The sequence below is a fragment of the Bos indicus x Bos taurus genome, chromosome 23 (genome assembly GCF_003369695.1).
Source record: "Bos indicus x Bos taurus breed Angus x Brahman F1 hybrid chromosome 23, Bos_hybrid_MaternalHap_v2.0, whole genome shotgun sequence".
Taxonomy (NCBI): domain Eukaryota; kingdom Metazoa; phylum Chordata; class Mammalia; order Artiodactyla; family Bovidae; genus Bos; species Bos indicus x Bos taurus.
In genome coordinates this window covers 20,375,469-20,403,017 of record NC_040098.1, presented here as the reverse complement: position 1 = coordinate 20,403,017, position 27,549 = coordinate 20,375,469, and the positions used below count along the sequence as shown (strand labels likewise).

General features: G+C 43.2%; 1 protein-coding gene across 1 annotated transcript in view; it reads left to right on the top strand.

Moving 5' to 3' along the window:
* Window positions 1-2,040: 2,040 nt before the first annotated feature.
* The window catches only part of CLIC5 (chloride intracellular channel 5), a 170,199-nt gene continuing 144,690 nt past the window's right edge, over window positions 2,041-27,549 (top strand). Inside the window, exon 1 of the mRNA XM_027525491.1 lies at window positions 2,041-2,807. Coding sequence (XP_027381292.1) covers window positions 2,190-2,807 — 618 coding nt within the window. The 5' untranslated portion in view covers window positions 2,041-2,189. The remainder of the gene's footprint in view (window positions 2,808-27,549) is intronic.

The window sequence follows — 27,549 nt, the reverse complement described above, 5'->3', positions numbered from 1 at the left end:
GACACACTGAGTCGTCTTGGTAAGGACCTGGTAGCATGTGAAGCACATAAGCTCAGGTTGTAGGATACTGTTATTTGGAAATGATGCAGGATGGCACATAATCTAGAAGGGTTCTAGCAGTGTAAGCACATAATTCTCAAAAGAAGCAATACTACATCCAGAAGAGTGAAAACTAGTTCTTCAGTGAAAAAAAAAATCTTACTTTTTTTTTTTTTGGATGTACAAAGCACAAATGTATATACAGTATGTAAACAGATATGTTGGAGAAGGCAATGGCACCCCACTCCAGTACTCCTGCCTGGAAAGTCCCGTGGATGGAAGAGCCCAGAAGGCTGCAGTCCATGGGGTCACTGAGGGTCAGACACGACTAAGCAACTTCACTTTCACTTTTCACTTTCATGCATTGGAGAAGGAAATGGCAACCCACTCCAGTGTTCTTGCCTGGAGAATCCCAGGGGTGGGGGAGCCTGGTGGGCTGCCGTCTATGGGGTCACACAGAGTCGGACATGACTGAAGCGACTTAGCAACAGATATGTAGTATATCAGCAGTATTTTAATTACATGGGAGAAATATCTTAAAAGAATCTTTTAGGTACGGGGTGGGTTGGGAGGTTGTATGATCAGGAAAAAAGGTTGGAAAACACTGACTTAGGAAGGGAGTGAGTGGCAGGAAGATCACTGAGCTGGAGGTTAAGAAATCACAGTTGAAATCAGCTTAGTATTAACTCACTGTGAGAACCTGGACCACTTGCTTCCCCTTTCTAGGTTCCAGGCTGCCTTCAAATGTAAAATCATTTAGAATGAATGACCGTTGAGGTTTTCTCCAGTGCTAAGATTGTGAGAAGGATTTGAACTGGGGCTCCACTGAGTTGTAAACACCTGACTATGGGAACTATGGTAATCAGTCGGGTATTCGGACCTAAACACACTTCGCTTTTCAATAAAATAAAGGGGTAGCATTGATAGACTTTAAAGTCTGTCTCTGGCATCTTTCCTTTGATCTATTTTTATCCACAAAGCTAGATTTCTAGAAATCCTGCTCTAGTTCACTCCAGAAGATTCTTGAAGGCAGCACTGGAGGCAAGGGTACAATGAAGTTTTGTCAATAAGATGCTCATCAGGTGCTTTGAAACCTGTCAACCAGGCAGGTTACTTCTCAATTTTCACATGATTTCTGGACATTAAAAGTCCCTTTACAGTCCACCTGGGTTATTATTTGAAAGAGAACGATGTACATGGTGTGCTGAAGGGAAGCAGGAATTAGCAGACTAGAGTACCAGGTTAAAAAACAAAGAGCCTGTGTGTTCGTGGCATCTGTAGATGACATCAACTAGGCAGCTTGTGCATGCAGTACTTTGCTTTAGAAGTCCTTTGAGGAGAGAGAGTGTATCTTCTGACTCAAGCGTTTAGTGCTCATCTAGTATCCTGTACCTAAAAGGGTTGTTGTGAAGGTGTGTTGACTGTGATGATCACATGCAAGTTGAAGAGAAAAAAATAAAACCCACGCCATAAATCTTTGAGTGCCTTAGCTTGGGTGATCTGTACTGATGTGACCATAGAACAGAGCACTTATCTTCTTTTCCTTCTGCCATTGAATCACCTCATGGTGTTTCCAGATAAGAAACATAAATGGCATGCATTACCTAACTGGAACATGTACGGCTCATTTATCACAGGGCATCAATGCTCAAACAGTTGTTTTGAGCAACAAATTCAGCTCTTCATGGATGAGTTATGATTGCACAGAATTGTTTTCCACCGAACAGCAGGGACTTCTTGAATGTTGTCAGCATTTGGAGGTAGTTGGAAGAAGGAGCCCTATTTAATGACAAATGGCTAACTATTCAGAATTTCAATGTGTACTGGGAAGATAATTCAACCTCTAGTTGATCCAAAGAATCTTGGAGCTACTGGCAATGACAAAAACCACAGTCTGCTTGAAAATACCCTCAGGCATGAAGGAGTTAACTGACTGTGTAAGCTTTATCTTATGTCCAATGGACTTGTGGTTTGCCGACTAAAGTCTCCGGTAAATGATTGTTAGAGACCTGTCACTGATAGCTGTGGCTGGTTGCTGTGTTTCAAAAGCCTGTTGATTCCTCTGCAAGGCGGTGCAGCATCCTCTAGCCCTTTCCTCATCTCAGACCTACTCGGGTCTGCTTGCGAAAGGATCTATCAGATCAATAAACATGAATGACGAAAACTACAGCACCACCATCTACAACAGAGTCCAAACAGAGAGGGTGTATGAGGATTCAGACCCAGCAGAAAACGGAGGTCCCCTTTACGATGAAGTCCATGAAGATGTGAGGAGGGAAGACAACTTATATGTCAATGAGCTGGAAAACCAAGAATATGACTCTGTGGCCGTGTACCCTGTTGGGCGTCAGGGGAGAACCTCGGCCTCTTTACAGCCAGAAACAGGAGAATACGTCCTGCCTGATGAACCATATTCTAAGGCTCAGGACCCCCACCCAGGGGAACCCACAGAGGACGAGGACATCTCCTTGGAAGAATTGCTCTCACCAACCAAGGACCAGGAGTCTGACTCAGAGGAGCCCCAGGCGTCTGACCCAGAGGAGCCCCAGGCGTCTGACCCAGAGGAGCCCCAGGGGCCTGACCCAGAGGAGCCCCAGGAGAATGGAAGCGAGATGGAGGCAGACCTGCCTTCTCCTTCGAGCTTCACCATCCAGAATAGCAGAGCCTTCTCCACCCGCGAGATCTCCCCTACCAGCTATTCTGCTGACGATGTTTCAGAAGGAAACGAATCGGCTTCCGCAAACCCCGAGATTAACCTCTTTGTGAAGGTAAGGAATGCCCTGAGACAGGCACAGCTGCACATGCAGATGGCCTGACCGGTGCTTTATTTTGCTCTGAGAGACCAGGGAAAGATGCATGGTGTCATGGTCCTTGGATGTCAGTGTCTATTCAAGAGTAGGGCTGATGAAATGAGTCATTCCACGGTTTACCCAGAACAGCTCAAAATTACAAGAATTGGAAAGTCCATTTAAAGTGTGTGTCTTGTGATCACTTCTCTGTATCACGGGCAAAGCATTTTTTCAGAGATGCCTTTTGAGGGTACTTCCCTGGTGGTCCAGGGATTGGGACTCCACCCTTCCGCCGCAGGGGGCATGGATTCCATCCCAGGTTGGGGAACTACTACCCTACATGCCGTGGGACTTGGCCAAAAAATAAACTAAAATGTTAAAAATGGATGCCAGAAAACATCCATGATGAGCAAAAAATCAAAACTGAAAAAAAATGTTCGCTTATGAGTGAGCAGAAATTGGTGCTCAAATCCTTTCCTTTTCCTGTCTGGTTACATTTCCTTCATCAATGTGATTTTGCAAAACAAAACTACGGTTTGTGAAAGTCAAGACTACAGTCAGGCACCAGTGTTTCCTCCTGAGTGTTTCTAAGTTCACAGATGCTGCTGCTGCTAAGTCGCTTCAGTCGTGTCCGACTCTGTGCGACCCCATAGACGGCAGCCCACCAGGCTCCCCCGTCCCTGGGATTCTCCAGGCAAGAACACTGGAGTGGGTTGCCATTTCCTTCTCCAGTTCACAGATAGTACTTCATATACATGGTCAATAAATGTTACCTCTGTTACTCAGTTTGCCCTTTTGACACCAATATAACTAAAATATCTGATGAGATAAAATGATTTCACTAGTAGTAAGACACTTAGTGTCAGTGTTAATGTTTAACCCTTGGGATATTTAAACAAAGAACTTTGATGATCTTTGTGTTAGACTGATAATCTAATAAAGATTGCAGTTATGAATATTATCAAGACATAAAAAGCATTTCAGGGCTAAACAGCTCATCTTTATGGATCAAGATGATTTTTCCCCCAACCTCCCCCCACCCAAATTCGTACTGACACAGTTCTTTAATGTGAAGACAACATATTTGCAAATCCTGCTACTCCTGGCTAACAAAATTGATTACTCTATGAACCTATGAAAACCCCAGTTTACACTCATTTCTCCCCTTTCTGGTTTCGAATTAACTCCTCTAATGAAATGCATTAATTATATGTATTGCTAATTTAATGTATAATTATTTCCTACTCTGTATTTTTTCCTAGTTGTTTTTGGTGTATAAATTGTGTCTCTTTTATTTGGCCACACAGGTCCTTTTTCAAAAGCACCAAGCAGAGTATTCGATTTGTACTTAAGTACCTGGCAAACCTTGCCTGGGATTGTGTTGAGCATTTGGGAGGGAGATGGGTCTGTAGACAGAGCCCTTTCTGTCAAGAAATAACAATGGGATACTTGAGACAGACTTGGCAAGTTGTGAATTTTTATGAAATAGAGGAGGTGAGCAAGTAAAGTGCTGTGGGTATCCTGGGAGCACCCAAGGGTGCACGAAAGAGTCAAGAGAGGCTCTACGGAGGAGACAAAGTTCAAACAGGGGCATTCAAGTTGCCTTCCACCCTTTATATCCACTTACCATTTTGTTAGTTTCAAAAAAGAAAAACGCAACCTTTCAAAAGTGAGGACTGGGTTTATTTTCCTCAAGACTGAGGCATCCGTGTAACTCCCTGCAACCATCAGCATCCTGAATCCTTGTTGTCCTGATCATTGAAGATGAACTACCATTGTCGTGATCACCATCATTCCAGGCACATCAGACCATTATTTGTATATTTGGCAAAGTGTTGATTTCATCAGAAATTAGCCTGCCACCGTGGTTGAACCAAACAGAAGAAGGAGGAAATAGAAATATTGGCATCTCCATCTGGTGCCAGCCACAGGAAAAACTATTTGATAGTAACAAATGGTTTCTAAGTTCTTAAGATCCGTAGTTCCCTAAAGCAAATATTGGATCTAATTAACTCTAAGTTTGCTAAGAGGTCATACAATACAAAATCAACCTCAGCTCCTATGTGTGAACTCCTTTCAAGAGATGATACTCAGCATCATTCAGTGAGAAGGACTGGCTTAATCTCAGCTTCTCAACCCCCACCCCAGCCCACTGCAGTTCTTTATTCCTTGGAAAGTGGAAATGCATAACATGAGGACAAGGGACTGGTCCTGCCCAGGAATGGAGGGCATGAGGGTGACCAGCTCAAGCTCCATGCTCCTCCCAGCTCCAAGGAGTGGGTGCTGGAACCCCTGCATTGGATGGGGATCACCATTTTCCTAGTGGGCTTGTTGCTGGGGTTCTGGGGTTGATCTCCTCCTGGGCTGCTTTGGGCTGGACCATTTGGGCTGCTGATGTTCCGTTAATGTTCCAGCTACTGTGAACCCAAAAGGCTTTTCCCCCTCTTTTGACTCCCTGTGTGGATTCTTCTCGGACTTCCCAGGTGGCTCGGTGGTAAAGAATACACCTGCCGATGCCGGAGATGAGGGTTCCATCCCTGTGTCAGAAAGACACCTTGGAGAAGGAAACAGCAACCCACTCCAGTGTTCTTGCCTAGGAAATCCCATGGACAAAGTCTAAGCCTGGTGGGCTACAGTCCATGGGGTCGCAAAGAGTCGCTTAGCAACTGAACAGCTTGGGCTGCAGCTGTACCAGCACTCATTTGTGTGTGTTTCCACCTGTCTGGACACATCAGAGAAAATGGAATGCAAGTTAATAACTGTGTGTTCAACCAGCCTCGTATTAAGGCTCAGCCACTTCCGGGTGTTGATCAATTAATTAAAATACGTCATTTATTTATTCATTCAACAGATAGTTATTGGGCCGGGTTCTGGGTGTACAACAGTCCAGGCTCCCCTGCGCTTTGCTTCGTAGCAGGAGAGACAACAGATGGACACATAGAGAAGTAAATGTAAAACATGCCCGGTGGTGCCAGTGCTGTAGAGAAACACAAAACAGAATACCGGGTGTGTTAACTTCCTGCGGCTGCCCTAACAAACGGCTGGAAACACAGTGGCTCCAAACCACATGGGTTTATTCTCCAGCATTCTGGAGATCAGAATCGGGAGTGAGTCTTGCGGGGCTGAAACAAGGAGCCATCAGAGCTGTGTTCCTTTTGGAGATTCCAGGGAGAGTTTGTTCCCATCGACCTCCCCACCACCCAACCTCCTTCCCCCTCTACCCGCCACCCACCCTTGCTCCTAGAGAGGGCTTCCCTGGTGGCTCAGTGGTAAAGAATCTTCCTGCAATGCAGGAGGAAGATCCCTTGGAGGAGGAAATGGCAACCCACCCCAGTATTCTTGCCTGGAAAATCCCAAGGACAGAAGAGCCAGGTAGACTACAATCCACGGGGTCACAAAGAGTCCAACAGGACTGAGGATCTGAGCACAGCAGAGTACTCTTCCAGGGGCAGTGTTCATTTTTCACTCGTGGCCCATGTCACATCTCCGGCCACGCTGTGCAGCATGCAGATTCTTAGTTCCCTGACCACAGATGGAACCTGCGCCCCTTGCAATGGAAGCATGGAGTCCCCAGCTTCCCCTTGCCTTCTAATCTGACTCCTCTGGCACCTCTTATAAGGAAAATTGTTAGTTTGGGCCCGCAGGATAATCCAGGAAAATCTCCTCATATGAAGATCCTTTAATTAATCACTTTTGCTAAGTCCCTTTTGTTATAGAAGTTTCTGGGAATTAGAACATGGGCGTGTTTGGGAGCTGTTGTTCAGCTTCCCACAGTGGGACCATGAATGATGCTGAGTAGGGGAGGGAGGAGGCGGTGTGGCTGGGGTTGGGTGAGCGAAGGAGGAAAAGAGAGGTGGGGTGGGCACAGGTCACCTCCAGGCCTGATGAGCCATAGAAAGAACTTTCACTTTTACTCTGAGGGATAAGTGCAGGGGGCGGGGTGGGGAAGGGGGTTGTCATCAAAGGGTTCTGCAAGGAACATTCTGACTGCCTCTTCAATGATAGACTAGAGCAGAGAGAGGAGGGATTCCCTGGTGGCTCAGAGGTTAAAGTGTCTGCCTACAATGCGGGAGACCTGGGTTCTATCCCTGGGTCACGAAGAGCAGAGAAAGAGTAGAGGCAGGGAGGACAGGCTGGAGATAGTTGGAAATCTAGACAAGGAAAGATGGTGGATTGGACAATGCTCACAGCAGGGCAGGGCTGAGATGGTTGGGAAGAGAGAGCCCAGAGGTTTTGCTGGCGGGTCTCACGTGTAGCATGAAAAAAGGAAGGCGCCAAGGCTGACCCTAGAGCCACTGGGTGAATGGGGATGCTATTTCCATTTCACCTGTGAACTCCTCCTCCAGGAACATGTGATCTAGAAAATGTGGATCATGCAGTATTCCATATATTCCTCCCTCACTTCCTCCCTCCTTCCCTTTCTTCCGATCTCCCTCCCGCCTTCCTTCCTATATTTACGACATACTGCATGCCAGACCCTGGATATAAGAGATGAAAACAGCACATCCCGAGTGCAACTCTCTGTTCCCAGGGGAAGACAGAGAAATACAATTCTTTTTTTTTTTCTGGTCTGGACAACTCAGCATGTGGGACTTTAGTCCCTTGAACAGGGACAGAACTCCTGCCCCCTGCAGAGTAAGCCTGGAGTCTTAAAACAATGGACCATCAAGGAAGTCCAGAGAAATACAGTTCTTGAAAATAAGAGGAAAGAAATAATTTCTTCGTGGTCACTGACTGAGATCCAGTGAAAGAAAGGTCTCTAGTGAGAGCTGCAATCCATGTCATAGGCAATTAAGACAGACTGTCAGTTCAGAATTTGCTGATAGGATTATAAGAATTGTCTGCTGCTTTCTGATAAAATTAAAAGACCTCATAGACATTGTCTTAACTGTGTGTGTGTGTGTGTGTGAAAGAGAAAGAAATAGAGGGACAAGAGGGACAGACGGGGGGAGGAAGGAAAGAGATATAGATGGAGATAAGAGATAGACAGGAAGATGGAGAAGGAAAGAGAGAGAAAAAAAATTATGGTATTTAATGCAAAAGAAAAAAAAAGTATTCTGATTATGACAGTTGCAAAGAAAAAGGATACAAATGAACACCATTTGTCCTGCACACTATTGATGTCATTATCATGGAAGGCAGTATATATATGTGTGTATATGTACATATATATATGTTGTAGAGCAGGTTTTGAAGTCAGGTTGCGTAATTTGAACCCTGGCTTAGCAAATTAATTTCTGTTAGGTTATCAGTTTTCTTTTTGGTAAAATCGATGTCATAATGTTATGTTCCTAATAGAGTAGTTGTGAAGATTGAATAAGGGAATCCATGTAAATCACTTAGAATACTATCTGACGTATAGTAAATACTCTATATTTCAGTTCAGTTCAGTTCAGTCACTCAGTTGTGTCCGACTCTTTGTGACCTCATGAACCACAGCACGCCCCGCCTCCCTGTCCATCACCAACTCCTGGAGTCCACCCAAACCCATGTCCACTGAGTCGGTGATGCCATCCAACCATCTCATCCTCCGTCGTCCCCTTCTTCTCCTGCCCTCAATCTTTCCCAGCATCAGGGTCTTTGGCTACCAGCTCTTCACATCAGGTGGTCAAAGTATTGGAGTTTCAGCTTCAACATCAGTCCTTCCAATGAACACCCAGGACTGATCTCCTTTAGAATGGACTGGTTGCCTGAGTTATTATCATTTATTGTGATGAATTTGAACCATCATAAAATAATAACTTTTATTTTAGGCACAAAGCCTTATAGTTAGTAGACATCATAAATACTCTGTTTGCTGATCTTAAGGTGACAGTCTAATATTGTGGAAAGAGTACTGGTCAGGAAATTCTAACACTTTTTGGTCAATGATTCACTATAAAGCATTCCTGGGCCCCAGTTTCCTCACCTCTGAAATGCAGGCCCTTCCAGCTCTTACAGTCTTTGACCAGGACATGTGGCTCCAGCTCTGTATCAGCATCACGTGTCTGGCACATGTGTTATCCTCTCAAGGAGACTGTTTGATAATGATTAGGATCTCCCGATTTGGGTGTGACTGGGAGGGCCAGCAAGAAATCAACATGCCTTTTCAGTCACCTCACGCGAAGTCTGTTCCTTGGAAAGTGCGTCCTCAGGGTCCGTCTTTGACAAGGCTCTCTCAGGGTCCCCATGCAGGGTTGCACGTCCTGTGCACGGAGCAAAGTTGGGGAGCACCATTCACAGAAAATGGTAATGGTGTCCTTCTGGAGTCAGGCAACATACAGGCCCTAGTAAATGTTTCTTAATCTGTAGCCTGGTATCCAGAATATTCAACCTAATCCACAGGCTGTTAGAATACTGTAATTAGGATAAAAAGTATTCGGCAGTATTTCCATTTGAGGTAACCTAGTTTTCTTCAATGTTATTTTATGTATTTCTATGTATTTCATCATGTGCACAGTGTATTCTTGTAGTAGCATACTATAATTATACTACTATAATTATAGTTACTATAATTTGTAAATGAATAAATGCACATACACTGTGGATAAATGGTTAAGTTCTGCATTGATAGATTCGCTCAGTTTTTACAATCTTTTGGACTCACAGGGTTTCCTTTCTTTTCTGTCACTGTCTGGGGTTTGAGACTCTTTCCTCGGCCAAGATCGGGGAGAATAGTTCCCCTCACCTCCCGGTTCCTTCCTGGCAGTTTTCATAAGCAACACACTGAGTCCATTTGCCTTGGAGGCAAACAAAAATTCCCCATCAGAGTCGAGGAATTTAGAAATCCCACTGAGGAAATGAGGGACATGCAGCTGGATTTGCTTACTGAGATGTGACTCAGGTGAGGTGCCATGGGGATGTGTCGGGCCATGGACTCCGCAGACACAAAGGCACAGCAGATACACATGTGTGTGCGAGGAGGTCTGTGAGGCTGGAGTGGAGGGAAGATGCCCATCGAGGCAGCACAGATGCTGAGGCTGAAGAACCAGGAGTACACTCTTTTCATTGTTTAATTGTATCTTTTATTCTCCTTCTGTCTTGTTGTTTGTTTGCCTCATTGGAGTGTAGTTGACTTACAATGCGTTAGTTTCAGGTATGCAGCCAAGTGATTCATATATATCTAGTTTTTTCCAGATTCTTTTCCCTTATAAGCTACTACAACATATTAGCATGGTCTTACATGGCACATGGAGCAGCTTGGATTTTATCCTGAAGGCAACTGAGAGTAGCATGATATTGGAGGAGAATACCATGAGCAAAGCAATGTTCAGGGTGATGGATAAGCAAACTAAAAACCATTTCCACTTAACCGTGTAGGACAGGACCAAACAAACATCTACCAAGTTTCATTTCAAAGATTAGGTGAAACTTTTAAATGTAAATATATTGTGTACAATGACTGTCTTCTTTTTTAGTTATTTATTCATTCAGCTGAGAGTCTGGGTCTATCCAAATATTTATATCCTTGATTTCATCCAGTTGAATTTCTGAGAAAAGCGACCAAGCGTGTTGCTGATTTATGTATTATCTAAATGTGTATCTTGGTACTTTATGTTTTGTTAGGGGGAAGTATAACATGGATTCAGCACAAAGTTTTGATTGATGTTGTTTTAGTATAGTTTGAAATTTAAAAAAAAAATGTGTTTGTGAGATCTGTCTTAGCCTGGCTGAACTACTCGGAAGTTTTATATTTAGAACCCTGCAAGAGCCTTCCTGTTCACCACCCCTAGGGAGGGCCTGCTCTAATGTCAGTAATCAGGACCTATCAGATATGTCCTTTGAAACATCTGTGACAAAGTGCAAGTCTGAACCTGTTGCATGTACCCAGCTGTCCTTTTATGGAACCCTTGAAACATGAATATGGAACAAGGGGCAGGTTTGAATAAAGATGCCTATTCTTGTCACAACGTCTTCTTAATAAGAGTTCTGGGGACATGTGTTCTGGGGACATAAATCCTGGTCTTATTAAAAATCATCTTCTAGGTGGCCGTGGGAACTAGTTTCCTCTGTGAATCAATGGCATCAATCAAAGAGGGAACAGAATCCTAGTGCTATGACAGGAATATTGAAAACCAGAGGAGCTAAATAACTTACCCAAGCCTGATGGCAAATGAAGAGCAAAGCCAGGGCTTTGACCTCTGTCCTCCCTCACCCTCATCCAGAGCATTTCCTTCTTACTGGCGTTCCTAGCCTGGGGTGCTAGATGTTTTGAATATGCTGGAGGAGGTTCTGTTGTTCAGTTGCCGAGTCATGTCCAACTGTCCGTGACCCCATGGACTGCAGCACACCAGGCTCTCCTGTCCCTAACCATCTCCCAGAGTTTGACCAAGTTTGTGTCCATTGAATTGGTGAGGTGGCCCAGTTGGTAAAGAATCTGCCTACAGTGCAGGAGACCTAGGTTTGGCCCCTAGGTTGGGAAGATCCCCTGGAGAAGGGAATGGCTCCCCACTCCAGTACTCTTGCCTGGAGAATTCTACTGGCAGAGGAGCCTGGCAGGCTACAGTCCATGGAGTTGCAAAGAGTTGGACATGACTGAGCAACTAACACAGGGGGTTGAGGAGCATTCTAAAACTCCATACACATTTTTTTGTGAAAGGGGTCTCAGGAGGGCCCCTTGATGTTGTCTGTCTCTGTGATGCATTCTGCTTCCCTGTCTGGGTCCTCACACCTTGTGTATCCATGTGGGAGGGGGAGAATGACTTTGAGTGGTACAGCTGACTCTGTCCATTCTGTGGAGTTGGCTTCTTGCTCTAAGCCTTTTATAATAGCGTCTCAAGAAATCATGGGACGAAACACTTGCTAAAGAGTCGTAAAGGTGCATTACCTGGGTCATCATAGAGGGATCATGTTAGCTCTGAAAAGGAAGGGGATGTGATATTCTGAAATAAATACCCCCAAATTAGAACCCACCTGTTTTCCAAGAAAAATTTTGGACATTTTTTTCTCCAAAGGGACTGCAAAGTTAATGGCAGTCCCCGCATCCACACCTCATCCCACCACCTTGTGAGCCGTGTCACCAATTGTATGAACTAAAACTTCTGAGTAACTGAGGTTTCTGCTTCTTTACCACCCAACAGTCCAGTCAATTTCACTGCCTAATTGTTCTCTCCTCTCCATCGTGGCCACCACTGGCCACGGTCATCTTGGCCACAGTTATTCAACTGGTCACTCTGCCTCCAGACCCATCTTCCTCCTAAGAAGCCCTGCACGGTCATCAACCTTCTTTTTGGTCCAACTCTCACATCCATACATGACCACAGGAAAAACCATAGCCTTGACTAGATGGACCTTTGTTGGCAAAGGTCTCTGCTTTTGAATATGCTATCTAGGTTGGTCATAACTTTCCTTCCAAGGAGTAAGCGTCTTTTAATTTCATGGCTGCAGTCACCATCTGCAGTGATTTTGGAGCCCCCCAAAATAAAGTCTGACAGTGTTTCCACTGTTTCCCCATCTATTTCCCATGAAGTGATGAGACCGGATGCCATGATCTTCGTTTTCTGAATGTTGAGCTTTAAGCCAACTTTTTCACTCTCCACTTTCACCTTCATCAAGAGGCTTTTTAGTTCCTCTGCACTTTCTGCCATAAGGGTGGTGTCATCTACATATCTGAGGTTATTGATATTTTTCCCGGCAATCTTGATTCCAGCTTGTGTTTCTTCCAGTCCAGCATTTCTCATGATGTACTCTGCATAGAAGTTAAATAAACAGGGTGACAATATACAGCCTTGACATACTCCTCTTCCTATTTGGAACCAGTCTGTTGTTCCACGCCCAGTTCTGACTGTTGCTTCCTGACCTGCATACAGATTTCAAAAGAGGGAGGTCAAGTGGTCTGGTATTCCCATCTCTTTCAGAATTTCCCACAGTTTATTGTGATCCACACAGTCAAAGGCTTTGGCATAGTCAATAAAGCAGAAATAGATGTTTTTCTAGAACTCTCTTGCTTTTTCCATGATCCAGTGGATGTTGGCAATTTGATCTCTGGTTCCTCTGCCTTTTCTAAAACCAGCTTGAACATCAGGAAGTTCACGGTTCATGTATTGCTGAAGCCTGGCTTGGAGAATTTTGAGCATTACTTTACTAGCATGTGAGATGAGTGCAACTGTGCGGTAGTTTGAGCATTCTTTGACATTGTCTTTCTTTGGGATTGGAATGAAAACTGACCTTTTCCAGTCCTGTGGCCACTGCTGAGTTTTCCACATTTGCTGGCATATTGAGTGCAGCACTTTCACAGCATCATCTTTCAAAATTTGAAATAGCTCAACTGGAATTCCATCACCTGCACTAGCTTTGTTCATAGTGATGCTTTATAAGGCCCACTTGACTTCACATTCCAGGATGTCTGGCTCTAGATCAGTGATCACATCATCGTGATTATCTGGGTCGTGAAGATCTTTTTTGTACAGTTCTTCTGTGTATTCTTGCCACCTCTTCTTAATATCTTCTGCTTCTGTTAGGTCCATACCATTTCTGTGCTTTATCAAGCCCATCTTTGCATGAAATGTTCCTTTGGTATCTCTGATTTTCTTGAAGAGATCTCTAGTCTTTCCCATTCTGTTGTTTTCCTCTATTTCTTTGCATTGATCACTGAGGAAGGCTTTCTTATCTCTTCTTGCTATTCTTTGGAACTCTGCATTCAGATGCTTATATCTTTCCTTTTCTCCTTTGCTTTTTGCTTCTTTTCACAGCTACTTGTAAAGCCTCCCCAGACAGCCATTTTGCTTTTTTGCATTTCTTTTCCATGGGGATGGTCTTGATCCCTGTCTCCTGTACACTGATCCCATTAGGATCACCCTAATGATCACGTTTCGACTGGATTACTTCAGTAAAGACTCTGTCTCCGATATGGTCCCATTCTGAGGCCCTGGGGATTAGGATTCAACATACGAATGTTAGGGAGACATAATTCAACCCAAAACAATGTGATAATTATCTTTTTACCTCTCTCTCTCACATAGCAACAGGACTTTGATTCAACTCACGTTGAACAGTAACAGGTTTTGGAGCCCAGCTGACTCTTCTCCCCTTTTGAATACATTTACCATTTGCACAGTGCTTCCCAGGTGGCGCTAGTGGTAAAGAACCCACCTGCCAATGCCAGAGACATAGAGATGCTGGATCTCTTTGATACCTGGGTGCGGAAGATCCCCTGGAGGACAGCGTGGCAACCCACTCCAATATTCTTGCCTGGAGAATCCCGTGAACAGAGATGCCTGGAGGGCAATGGTCTTTAGGGTCTCGAAGAGTCATACATGACTGAGTGACTTAGTGCACACACACACACACACACACACACACACACACACAATTTGCGTGGTTCAAAATTTGAAAGGTATAAAAGATAGTCCCTCTTCTACCTCACTCCCTCAGGCATTCCATTTCCATTTTCTGAGGTGATTTATTCTATTGTGTTTATTCTATTCTTCTATGCTTCCTGAAACATTTTACACAATCCTGTCAAATATATGTATGTTCATATATTTGAAATTATCTTTTTTTTTCTTTTGTTTAGTACAGATGGTACTATACTATATATCCTAGCATGGACCTTCCTTTTTTGAGTGTCGATTTTGTTGGTACATAATTTACATATACTAAATTCAGCAATTTTAAGTGCACTCGTCTTTGAATTTTGAACAAATATATACAGTTGTATAACAGTCATCACAATCATGATAAGGAATATCTCCATGATCTAAGAAAATTCCCTCTTGACCCTTTGCTATGGGGCCCCTCCCAGCCACGCCCTGAATCCTGGAAACCACACATCTTTCTATCATCATAGTTTTGCCTTTTCAAAAGCATTGTATAAATTGAATTAATCTCTGTAACCTTTTGTGTGTGGTTTCTTTCACTTAGCATAATGTTTCTGAATTCACCCATATCAGTACATACATCAGTAGGTGGTTCCTTTTTGTTGCTAAGTAATATTCCACTGTGTGACTGTACCACAATTTGTTCATTCATTCAGCAGTTGACGAATACTTGGGTTCTTTCCCAGGTTTTGACTATTATTAATAAAATGGCTATAAGTGTCCACATATAAGCTTTTGTGTTGATTGTGTTTTCATTTCTCTTGGTCAAATACCTAAGGGTGGAATTATTGGGGCATATGGTCAGTGAATGTTTAACCTTATTTAAAAAATCTTTCAAGTTCTTTGCAAGGTGGCTGGGAAAATTTATGAAAGATTTCTAATTTCTTCTTTTCCAGTACTTGGTATTGTCAATCTTTTAAGTTGTAGGTGTACTGATAAATGTATAGTGATCTTTCATGGCAGCTTTGATTTACTTTATTTTTAATGACTTATGATATTAAACATCTTTTCATGTGATTATTAGCCTTTGTTGCATCTTCTCTGATGAAGTATCTGTTCAAATATTTTGCTTATTATTGTTATTTTAGCATTGTTATATTAATATTATTGAATTTTAAGAGTTTCTGATATAGTCAAAATACAATTTCTTTATCAGATAAGTATTTTTCACATAGTTTAGAGAGGCTTTTCCTTTTCATAAGTGTGTTTTGAAGACTGAAGGTTGTGATTATGATGAAGTCCCTGTATTGATTTCTTTCTTCTATGGTTTGTGCTTTTTCTGTTCTAAGAAATGTTTGTCTACTCCAAGGTCACAAAGATTTTCTCCTATATTTTCTTCTAGAAGTTTTTCAATTTGGGGTTTTATATTTGACTCTAAAATCCATTTTGAGCTAATTTTCCATCAGGTTAAAAATATGGATTGCATCTATCTACCTATGTATCTAGCTCTAATTCTATCACTGTCTCTCTCTCTGCACCTCCATCCTGTCTGTTATTTAGATCTGTGAATTCTAGCTGCCTTGACCTTCTGAAGTATCAGCCTCTGCTGTCTCCTCAACTCAGAGAGAGTCAGCCTGTATTGGGGCTCTATGTTACCTGTCTCCAGTGTCTGAAAACCATCACTCCACATAGTTTGTCTGCTCTACCTGTTGTTTAAAGAAAGTTTCTATTGTTAAATGGAAATCTGTTTCCTTTTCTTCCATCTTGTCCAAAATAGAGATTGTCAAAATTGGTTTTAAGATCCTCATTTCACTTGAGTTGCTTCTCCTTTCTTTCAAATATTGGTCCCTTGAAGTCAAGTCCGAATTGGAGTTTGGAATATAGTCATAAAGTTCAACTAGATTAAAGTCTAATGATAATGACATTAAAGTGATATTGTGGGAGTTAGCTATTGCAGATGGCCTTCAGTCAAAAGCTGCTTGCTGACCTTCCATCTTTCCATTTTCTTTTAAGACTATGTTGTTTTTATTTTGCACTTTAAGTTCTGAGTAATGAGGGGACAGGAAAATAGATGTCCCAGCTAATTATTCATCAACAAAAGTCAAAATACAATGCCATCTTCTCATCGTTTATCTTCTTACCATTCAAGCCTCTGGTGATTCCATGAGTTCCCTTGAAAACCTGGAGGAAAAGAGGACTTCACTACTATTAGAAGGGAATGCTATTTTTAAGCTGTCTTCCAATACCCAGGCCTGAAGAATCCAGGTTGATTTTGTGTATAAATTGTATTGTGTCCATAGGAAAATTCACTGACTGGCAGCTCTTCCACCAAATGACACGCCCTTAAAAATATGAGATGACTCCCTGTGAGTGGAACATGTTTTCAGCCCTGAAACCAAGTGTTCTGTGTAATCTTGTGAGGACAAAGATTAGAAACCTGGGCTTGAAGCCATGCCCCGTGTTTATGCTTTATGAGCAGAGCTCTCTGCATCCCTTCATGAGCCTGTGGGTTTGCAAAAGTGCCAGCTCCTCATTATTGCCCAGCTTGGTGCACAACAGTAACGCAGCAACAGCTTATAAACAAGAGGACACATTGTTTACGAAACCACTAATGTTCTGAGGTTTCAGTGATAACAATTGCAGGGTAAATATGTCAGGTGGTAATGAGTAACTGACATGCAGGCCTTTTGTTAACTGGAGTACAAACTGCATGTTTTTCCCATCTACAGAAGTATTTGTGTCCTGCTCTCTTATGGTGGCAAGAAAGGAAAGGATTTGGTGGATAGTCTTTTTGTATTTACAATAGCAACCCTCTGTTAACTGTCTTGGTTCTTCTAGAACTGTGCTGTTCAAAACACTAGCCATTAGCTCCCTGTGGCGTTTAAATTTAAATTAATTTAACTGAAAAAAAAATCTTAAAAATTCAGTTCCTTAGTCATGCTATCCACATTTCAAGTGCCAGTCAGACATCTGTGGCTACTGGCCACTGTATTGAAAAGTACACCTAGAGAATATTTCTAGCATCTCAGAAAGTTCTGTAAGACAGTACCACTGTAGGGTGATCTGGGCTCAGATGCAGCATGAAGACTCATCAGCTATGTGGTCACAGGCCCTGCCTTGGGTCTTTATTCCCTTGTCTAAAAATAAAAGGTTCAGTGATTGGATTTAGTGAAAAAGAAGAGTGGTCCTACCCAAAAAATAAAGAAATCACCAGTGAAAATTATTCTCCTCGATAAGTAGTATCTGTGCTATCAGTTCATATGAATCAATTGCTTTCAAGTGGCAACTGACTAGCCAAAGCTCTACAGCTCGTTGTAGAGCCTGTGAATCTCAGTAAAGCTGTCAGTATCCACTGGCCATGCCCAGGCCCACTGAGGGTCTGTGGTAAGTGTTATCCATCAAAGCAGCAGTAACTTTGAGGACTGAAGATGCTGTCCCATCGGCCACTTGGACCAAACAGCATTAAGTCTGGAAATTAGACACAGAGATCAAGGTCCTTCTCAGTCAACACAACTTGCCACGTTAAAGCAGAGGGGATTATCTGGGGTGGGGCAAGGGGTCTGCTTACTGAGAAGATATGAGGGTGAAGGTTGAGTGATTTTCTTGTAGGTGTGGTGAACTCTTGATCCATCATAAACAATGTGTAGTTGCAAGAATGAGCTCAGGCCAATTGCCTGTTCCTCCCTGTGCATGCCTTTAATCCATCTTCACACAAACAGGCTGATGAGTCTTTTATGAAGCCTGTACTCTGCACTTGGTGTGCAGGTGTTGTGAGCAATAGAAAAGCAGTCTAAGCTGGGGACCTTCACTGGTGAGGCTCTGACCTGCTGGCTAGAAGGAAGGAGTAACACCCACTGTAAAGTATTTAGAACTAACATGAGAGTTGAGACAGAGTCAGTTGCAAGAATACATGATACATGTTGTCAAATAAGCACTGAAGGCATTCAGAAATGGAAGGGGACTGGACTTCTCAGCGAGGGCTTCATGGAAGAGGAAGACTTTAAACTCTGAAGGAAATGTAGGCACGCAGGTGGCAGATGGGACCTGGGACCAAGGATGAGATGCTAGGCCTCCGCAATCACATCATCCTTCTAAATCCTATGTCACTGGGAGGCAGGTTGCTTAGTGGTTACAGCAGAAACCCTGGAGCTAGACTGTGTGATTCACCTCCTGATCCTGTCTCTTATTAGCTATGTAGACTTAGGCAATTTAATCTTTCACTGGATTATTATGAGGATGAAATAGGTTCATATGCGTAAAACTGAGGGTTTCAACATATGAATGTGGGGAGTATACAAATATGGAGTCCATCACAGGCATGGAGGTGGAAAATACCTTTATAGGGAACATTCAGTGGTATAGTTTGATTGGAGCACAAGAGGAGCTGAAGGTGGAGGCACAGGAGAAGCAAAATTAAACCTTGGGACTGTCCTGGAATACAGAAGTTCTAAAATGGCACCTAGGACTTTTTAGATAGTATTTCATCTGTAGCAGGGAGTATCTAGGGTTTTAAAACTAGGAACTTGCAAGGTCAGAACTGTGCTTTGGGACAATGATTTCAACAGCAGTAGGTTTTACAGGCAGCCTTGCCCTTATTATCCTGGAAGAGAAGGAGGTGGCAGATTAAATACCAAGCTCAGAATCTCCCAACCGGACCTTACAAACTGCTTTCCTGAATGCCCGTCAGTGCTTTGTTTTACTGGTAAGAAAAGGACATGCAGTTTGGAACACACACGCTGCTGGGATGCACTCGTGAAAACTCAACATGAGGGGCATCTTCTCCGGACCTGCCCCCAACCAAGACTTTCCAAGTATCAATCAGTCCCAAAGCAAAACAGTCCCTTTTATTTAGCAAAAGATTTTGAATGGGAACTATTACCACCCCATTGGCCAAAATAACTTTGACCGGTTTCTTGCTGACTGCTGGGTACAGAGCAGGGCTACCTCATCTTGTATTTCATGAAAGAGGCATCCAGTTCTCAGAGACTGTAAATCCTCACATCTCATTAGAGAGTTCTTCAGGCTAAGATTGCAGAAGGCAATGCCTCTCCCTTGGGTAAAGTTTTCACCAGCCCCTCCTAAAGCAATAGGTCCCAGCAGCCTCTGTGAACAACTAAAAATAGCCCCAGTATAAAACCCCAGCTCTTAGGACCTTTGGGGAGACCATTTGCCAAGAGAAGCAATCCAGCCTGTGATAAAGCATTGCCTCGGTCTCCTAACACATCATCGGACAGACGGGATGTCCCCCGAAGTCACAAATGCCTGGTCTCAACAATTGCAGTGGCTCTTCTGGGTGCGATCGAAGCCTGCTTTCTAATTATGATGGACAGAGCTTGGGGATTACTGAGTGGGACTGCTCAGTTGTAGGTGAGAACAGTGAGGGATGCCTTTCTCAGGGCCGTATCACTCGTCTATCCACATTCTTTCATTCTTTCCTTCATTCAGCAAACATGGATTAAACGAGGCTCAATTCCTTACTTTCTGTGGTGTCGCTTCTCAAATATCATCTTCACTCTACACAACAGAACTCGACTGCTCTCTTTCCTTATCCCTTGTTTGCATTATGCTCCTGACATTGCACTTTGTTACAGCTGGTCTGCCCTATTATTAACAGAAGGTTGACTGGCTCCCAGGACAGGAACTTCACCTGTTTGGGGTCTGGCTGAATGTGCTGAGTACACCATGTGTCAGGCATGGCTCTGCCCTCTATTTTTTTCTGTAATTCATATTAGTTGGGTGTTGTCCTTCTGGGTTTGACCTCTGCTTCTTGTTACTTCCCTCTTGTTATCTCTCTTTCTTTTTTTAAGTTTTGTCAAGTGAAAAAAGCACAACCTAAAAATTGAGAATTATGTTTTATTCCATGGACTTTCTGAGGACTTTGGCCCAGAAGACAGCCTCTCAGGTAGCTCAGGGGGACTGCTCTGAAAAAATAAGGGAGGAGCCAGAATATACAGTTTTTGCAACAAGAATCAGGTGGTCAGAACATCAAAAATGACCATTAATTAAAATAAAAAAAACCCAGATACCTCAAGTGAATGAATTTAGTCTTTTTCTCCAGCCAAAAGTTGCAAGAGGCTGGGTTCATTGAAATCATTCCTTTCACATGCCCTTTAGCTCTCTAGGGCCAGTATCTTGCTTTTCTCCATCCTGAGTCTCCTCAGGGCTGCAGTGGCTCATGGAGTGACAGCTTCAACATCCTTTGTTTACTGATATGGCAGGCAGCATTTGAAAGATTTTCTTTGTTTTCCAACCCTTCTGTTACATTTTTCATAGTGACATTCTCAACTCCTCATAACTCTAGTTTTATTTTCTACGTGTGCCTTTTTAGGATCTTTCCATGGTATCCTACGAGGGAAGAGACACAGAGGAAGCCACTTCACAATGAGTAGAAAGGAAATGGATCTCCAAGTGCCCAAAAAGGGAAGGACTGGGGGCACCTCCACATGCCCATTGGAAGCACATTTCCCCAACAACTCAGAGAGCTTCCTGGGGAGAAGAAACTCCCCAGGGAGCTTAGCTCCCCAAGCAGGGATAGAACATGTGCCTCCTGCACTAGAAGCACGAGTCTTAACCTCTGAACCCCCAGGGAAGCCCCAGGGATCTTCCATCTTCAGCCTGGAGGCAAACTGCACTGAGACAGCTGTTCTAAGACAGACGTTTAGTGAGTCACTCCAGTTGAGCCCCATACCACCCCTCCCGCTCCCTGTGGATTTGGCCAAGTTCAAGCCTACAGCTTCTCTGGGGTCCTGAAAGTGCATGCCCCCCACCTCCTCTGCAGCCCCCTTGGAGTTTCTTCTGTGCTATAATTTGTTCTGTTCTGTGCTGTCGGTCAGTGTGCCCCCAGCTGCCTTCTCACCTCCAGAAGTTTGTCTAAATTCCATGTTCCTTGGTAGTCTTGTCTCATTTCCCTTATCCTTTTGAGATTATCCCTTCTGTGGATCTATACTGTTATTTCAGCAGGATCTCAGGAAGGTCTGTAGGCAGAAACCTGTCAATAATATTTCATGCACAAGGTTCTAAATATAGTTTTGAAACTATTGAATTTACAAGTGTTTGAATAGGGCTCTTTACCGCAGAACTGCTCAGCCTTTTCATTTGCAAATACATACTGGAAAAGCTCTAAGAGAGGGTGCAGATGGAGTATTTCGCAATTATTTGACCACAAGATTTTCTTTTTTTCGGGGAAATCACACCATGCTTCATGAAATACACTGTGGAAAGTACTGGATTAATGTACTGGCATTATACCAGCTCTGGGACTGAAATACATGAGACATTAACAATGTTTGCTGATTGGTTCTGCAGAAGAGGGTTGAGAGGATGGGTCCTAAGTATCACCCTCACCCCTCTCCCCCAAGTTACAGATTTACTTCCTGGTCATGATGCCTAAATTCAGAGACTAAGTCCAGGGAAAAAGAACCCCCAGGCTCAATTCAGACCAGCGTAACTACTGCGTGCCTTTAGTCAAATTAACTTCTCTGAGATGCATTTCCATATCTGGGAATAATATCTTCTCTTCCTACTTTGTGAGGCAGTTGTGAGTATCAAAAGATAAAATACACGAGACAGTATTTATAAAATATAAAACACAAAACAAATACAGGAAGTACTGTTGTGGTGAAATTCAGTCACCATGTCACAAGGGTTAGAATGTGAAAAAAAAGTGAAAATGTTAGTCTCTCAGTTGTGTCCAACTCTTAGTGTTCTGCCAGGCTTCTCTGTCCATGAAATTCTCCAGGCAAGAATACCAGAGTGGGTTAGCCATTCCCTTCTCCAGGGGTCTTCCTGACCCAGGGATCAAACCTGGGTCTCCTGCATTGCAGGATTCTTTACCATCTGAGCTACCAGGGAAGGTCAGTTATATGAGCCACCAGGGAAGCCACGAGGGAAGAACATGAAAAGGAACATTTGCACATTCTCTAAACATATCCTAGGGCTGGTGACCTCATCCTACATTTAGAGTCATGGGTCACAGCAAGGAACACTTAGGAAAAGAGGAGAAAACCCTTTCTCATCTGTGCTGTGCTTAGTTGCTCAGTGGTGTCTGACTCTTTGTGACCCCATGAACTGCAGGCTGCCGGGCTCCTCTGTCCTTCCGTGAATCTCCAGGCAAGAATACTGGAGTGGGTTGGCCATGCCCTCCTTCAGGGAATCTTCCCAACCCAGGGATCAAACCCAGGTCTCCCGCATTGCAGGAGGATTCTTTAGCAGCTGAGCCACCAGGGACATCCAAGAATACTGGAGTGGACAGCCTCTCCCTTCTCCAGGGGATCTTCTGGACCCAGGAATTGAAAAAACCAGGGTCTCCTGCATTGTAGGTGGATTCTTTACCAGCTGAGCTACCAGGGAAGCCCCTTCTCTGTCTGTACCCAGAGCTAAATCAGAGTTTATCCTCACTTTGCTGGTGAAGACCTTGAGGTAGAGAAACAGACTTGGGGATATTTAGATCTAGGGAAGATCATGGATGTCATTTAATTCAATTTGCTTGTTTGAGATGCATAGAAACTGTGATCCAGAGAGGTTAAAGAATTTGCCTCCAATCTCATGGAGATAATAGTAGTGAGTGCTAGCAAGCTGCTCTCCAAGTTCAACATGACTTAACGTGACAAACATTTACCCAGCCTCTGGTACAAGCTTGTTGCTGCCCCAGGGGCTGAGGGACCCACAAGTGGAAGCAAGGTTTCCACCCTGAAGGAGCTCACAAGTGCTCAGAGGAGAGAGTACAGCAAACAATAGAGCAGAGGAGGGCTGTTGAGTTAAGTGTTCTAGGAGCTTAAAAAAAGGGCCGTTGTTGATGGCTGGGAGAGACACATTTTTTTGTAGTTAGTCTTTTCTATTTTCAGAAATTCTACCCCCTACCTCAAAGATTCCTTAATTGGGGGATTATGTATTATATACATACACACATGCATACATATGCTTTTATTTTATATACATATACAAATATAGATACACATTTTAATTTCATGTACATATATAATATATGTGATTTGGGAAGGCTATTCTTCTTATTTCTCCTTTTTTGGTTATCTTTAGAAAAGTTCCTTTGTGGTTCAGATGGTAAAGAATCTGCCTACAATGCAGGAGACTCAGGTTCAATCCCCAGGTCAGAAAGATCCCCTGGAGAAGGGAATGGCAACCCACTCCAATATTCTGGCCTGGAGAACTCCATGGACAGAGGAACCTGGCAGGCTATAGTCCATGAGGTTGCAAAGAGTCAGACACGACTGAGCGACTCACACACCCTGAATAGTTTGAGATGGATACAGCTGCAAGTTGAAGAATCTTTTGTAAATGTCAAGAGAAGTTTCTTGACCTTAAAAAATTCCAAGAGAAATGGGGACCTGCTGGTGGAATCCATTCTCCCTAAAATATGTTTGTTTCCACCTGAGCCAAAGAGCCCTAGAGCCCATGTTCCTTTTGTGGCAAAGAAATGGAAGAGAAAACACCCCTTTCCCTGGCAACAACGTTTATTTAGTATTGAAATACTATCCCTGTGTTTGGAAAGCCCATGCATCTATTAGTGTTTTAATTTCTAAAGTTAACAGAGCGGCAAATTGGTTTGGCATCGGTTAGTAACTCTGCCCTAAAATGAGATGATTCAATCTCAGCAATTAGCAGGCCCTCTCTCCCATTAGGAGGTATGATGACATGACGTGGTTGAACATCTCAGGATGCCAAGTTTATTCTGTGTTTGGACAAACGGCATATTGTCTTGGTTTCCATTTCTTAAAAAATCTTTTTTTATATAGCCTCCCCCTTTTTAATTTATGTTGGAAAATTCGATTTAACAGAAGAACCAGAACAGGGCCTCTGCATGGGGGTGTGGTACAGGGACTCACAGGGACCCAAAGAAACATGGAGACAGATTAAAGAGCAACTAAATAAACAGCCTGCTGACATCTATATGGCTCAGAGATGGTTTGCTGTTGAGATACGTGTAGGTGAGAGTCACAGTGCGATCTCCCAAGACTGGGGATTCTTTCTGAAAGTATAGCCCATAGAACACACATCCTTGACATACTCCACCCAAAAATAGATCCTCTGGCTAAAGAAGTTTGAGGAACATGACCTACTCCTTCCTCCTCTTCCAAACCCACAGTGTGCAACAGTCTATAAAAGCAGAAAAAAATCAGTCAAGAAAACTTGAACCTTGTTCAACCCATCATTTTCCAATATTTTGGAAATAGAAACTATAACATCCCATAGAGTGGAATCAATACATCTTAATCTTTCTGATTAAATCTATTGATACAGCACACCAAAACTAATTGATGACAAAGAAAAGAACATTTAGTCTCCATGAAATTTACTTGAGATGATTTAGTCAACGCAATGGCTTGTCTCTTGATGAAATTAGTTATGCCTGTTCCTATGTCAGCTTTTGCCTGGATCTGAAGGCTCTGTTGAAAGTGGGTCTCATCCCTGGGTCTGTTGGCTTCCAAAACCCATGCTTTTAACTGTGTGTTATTCTACTAGATATGTGGGTGCATTTAAACCTCTTCTCTCAGAAGACCATGTAATAGTTGGGCACTTTATTTCTCCTACATTATCCAACTTCCATGCTAGAAATGGGAAAAGAAGAGAGGAAGGAAGGAAAGAAGGGAGGGAGGGAGGGAGGATTAAGTTCTTATAGAAGCATGAGTAGGACTTTGCCACAGGACTACCTCTAAGAGCTTGTAACATATATTTCTTTATCACACTTTCCAGCAACTATCAAAATTCCCTGGGAGATGTTATGCTTGGACATAAGTTAAAAACATCATTAGAAAACATCCCCAGGAACGCAAAGATGATTATGAATTGAAATGGTCTACAGTGACTCTTGAAAGACTGTCCTGTGGAGCAGTCCCTAAACCATTCCTCTCAGCCTTCATTTGCAAAGCAAAATAGTATTAATGTAATCAGCCTCTTATCTTTATCAAATCGACCTTACCCTAGGACTTGCAGGGATTATTAATACAGGAGGCCTTTAGGAAAATGCCTTTGAACAACCAGCTTCTTTGTTTTCCTCCCTTGCTTCTGACCACTCCGGTTTTTGAATTCTCAAATCAAATTTTGTATGACTTTTAGCATCATTCGCCAACCAAGAAGAGTCCATTTTTCTTGCTGTTGCAAGGAAAATATTCCCACACCAAGGGTGGGGTTAGGAGCAAGGATAGATCCAGGGTTTGTGAGATCTGAAGCTTATGCAATCAGTGAGCCTCTTCAAACAGATCCATGTTTACAAATGTAAAACTGGACACAGAAGCATTTATTTACAATGAGAAAGGAATTCAAAGAAATGAGAAGTTTAAAAGAAGCTGTCAGAAAGAGACTCACAGATTTCAAAAACAAACTTATGGTTACCAGGGGGAAGAATGGGGGAAGGGATAGTTAGGGAGTTTGGGACGGGCATGTACACCCTGCTATATTTAAAACAGATAATCAACAAGGTCCTACCATACAGCACAGGGAACTCTGCTCAATGTTATGTGACAGCCTGGATGAGAAGGCAGTTTGGGGGAGAATGGATCCATGTACATGTATGGCTGAGTCCCTTCTCTGTACACCTGAAACTATCACAGCGTTGTTAATTGGCTATACCCTAACACGAAACAAACATTTTTTTAAAAAGAAGCTGTCAAATACCACCGACATTAAAAAAAATTCAGAAAAGTAATCGTGCATTAGTAAGTCCTTAACACACACGTGCAATACTTTTTTCTTTGCAGTTTGCTGAGTACACATACTTTGCTTCCTTCTTCCTTTGACAACGACTTTGTAAATATCCTTTTTTATGGGCAGGATAAAAGATAATTTAATCCCTCCACCAGCACAATCAATCAATATTTGATTTTTAGTATTGATAGTTGGGATGCAAAGATGCAACTAGTTGTAGAACTACTGCAGGCTTACATACTACAAATACATAAAGTCTATTTTGGCTATTTCACCTTAAACATGTATAGTGAATTATTGCATCTGCTGCTTTCCTGAGTACATTCCTGATGGGAGAGAACTTCTGTTTGACCAGGCATTGGTGAGAACGAAGTCCTCTGTTTGCAAATTCACACAAGTGATAACTGGGAGAACTTACCAGAGATGAGCTTGTAACTCTGTGTACCTCAAACCTAGATTCTCCTCCATCACCCGAGTACCTCTGATGCCTCCCCAGTTTAACTTTCCACTGAGTGAAGTCCTCAAAATGCCCATGGCCACTTCAGTATCACCTGGTACTAGAGAAAATGTAAGAGAGGCAGAGCTGTCATGGCAAAACACTGGTCTCACCCAACTGCAGCTCAAATAAATATCTTATGTTTGCAAATTAAAAAAAAACAACAAACAAGATCAGGTGAACACTCCGGTAGGTCTTTTCAGAGCCTTGGAAGAGAGGAATGCAAGGTGGCAGGGAGGGTGTCAAGGATTTTGAGGTTTGTTAGTGTCACTATATGGGCTTCACTGGTGGCTCCGTGGTAAAGAATCCACCTGTCAATGCAGGAGACTCAGGAGATGCAAGTTCAATCCCTGGATCAGGAAGATCCCCTGAAGAAGGAAGTGCCAACCCTCTCCAGCATTCTTGCCTGGAAAAATCCCATGGACGGAGAATCCTGGTGGGCTATGGTCGATAGGGTCGCCAAAGAGTAGGGCATGACTTAGCTACTAAACAACAACAATGCAATAAAACCTGTGTGGGTTAGGTCACGGGGTGCTAAGGTTCTTCCTATACCAACTAAATATATAGACCCAAATTGTCTCTGCCCCGATCTTTCAAGTCACATACATGAGAGCTGGCCATCACGGACTCCACACTTGGTCCAGACACTCGGTAAGGACGGGGCCCTCCTGCCCGAATCTGTGCTGTCAGTTAGGAAGCAAAGCCTCCTCTATGAGAGATCTCATTGCCATCACACCCCTCTCATCCAGGCTGTCACATAACATGGAGCAGAGTTCCCTGTGCTGTACAGTAGGACCTTGTTGATTATCCATTTTAAATACAGCAGTGAGATCTCTCACTGCTATTTAAGAAAACCGCTGTGACTAAAACTTGTGTCCGACTCTTTGTGATCCCATGAACTGTCAGGCTGTGAGACTCCTCTGTCCATGGTATTTTCCAGGCAGAAATACTGTAGTGGGTTGCCATTTCCTTCTCCAGGGGATCTTCCCCACCCAAGGATGGAACATTGTCTCTGCGCCTCCTGCATTAGCAGGCAGATTCTTTACCACCGTGCCAAACGGATTTTGCTCCAAATGGCCTTGCCTGGGGAATACACTCAGCTGAAAACAGAAGACACAGTTTTCTGGTGAGCAGTGGGAATCTCTGGTGGTCACACTGACGACCACACGGGCTGATGTAAAATGTCTAATCTTGGGCCAGGCAGTCAATCCCAGGCGGTCAGACAGTAAAGAGGCTTCTGACCTTCCACTCTCTTGGCAATGTTAGACAAGGGTCACAGGTTGTTTTGTATTAATTCTTCATCCTGTTTCCTTTGCTCCAGGGGTAA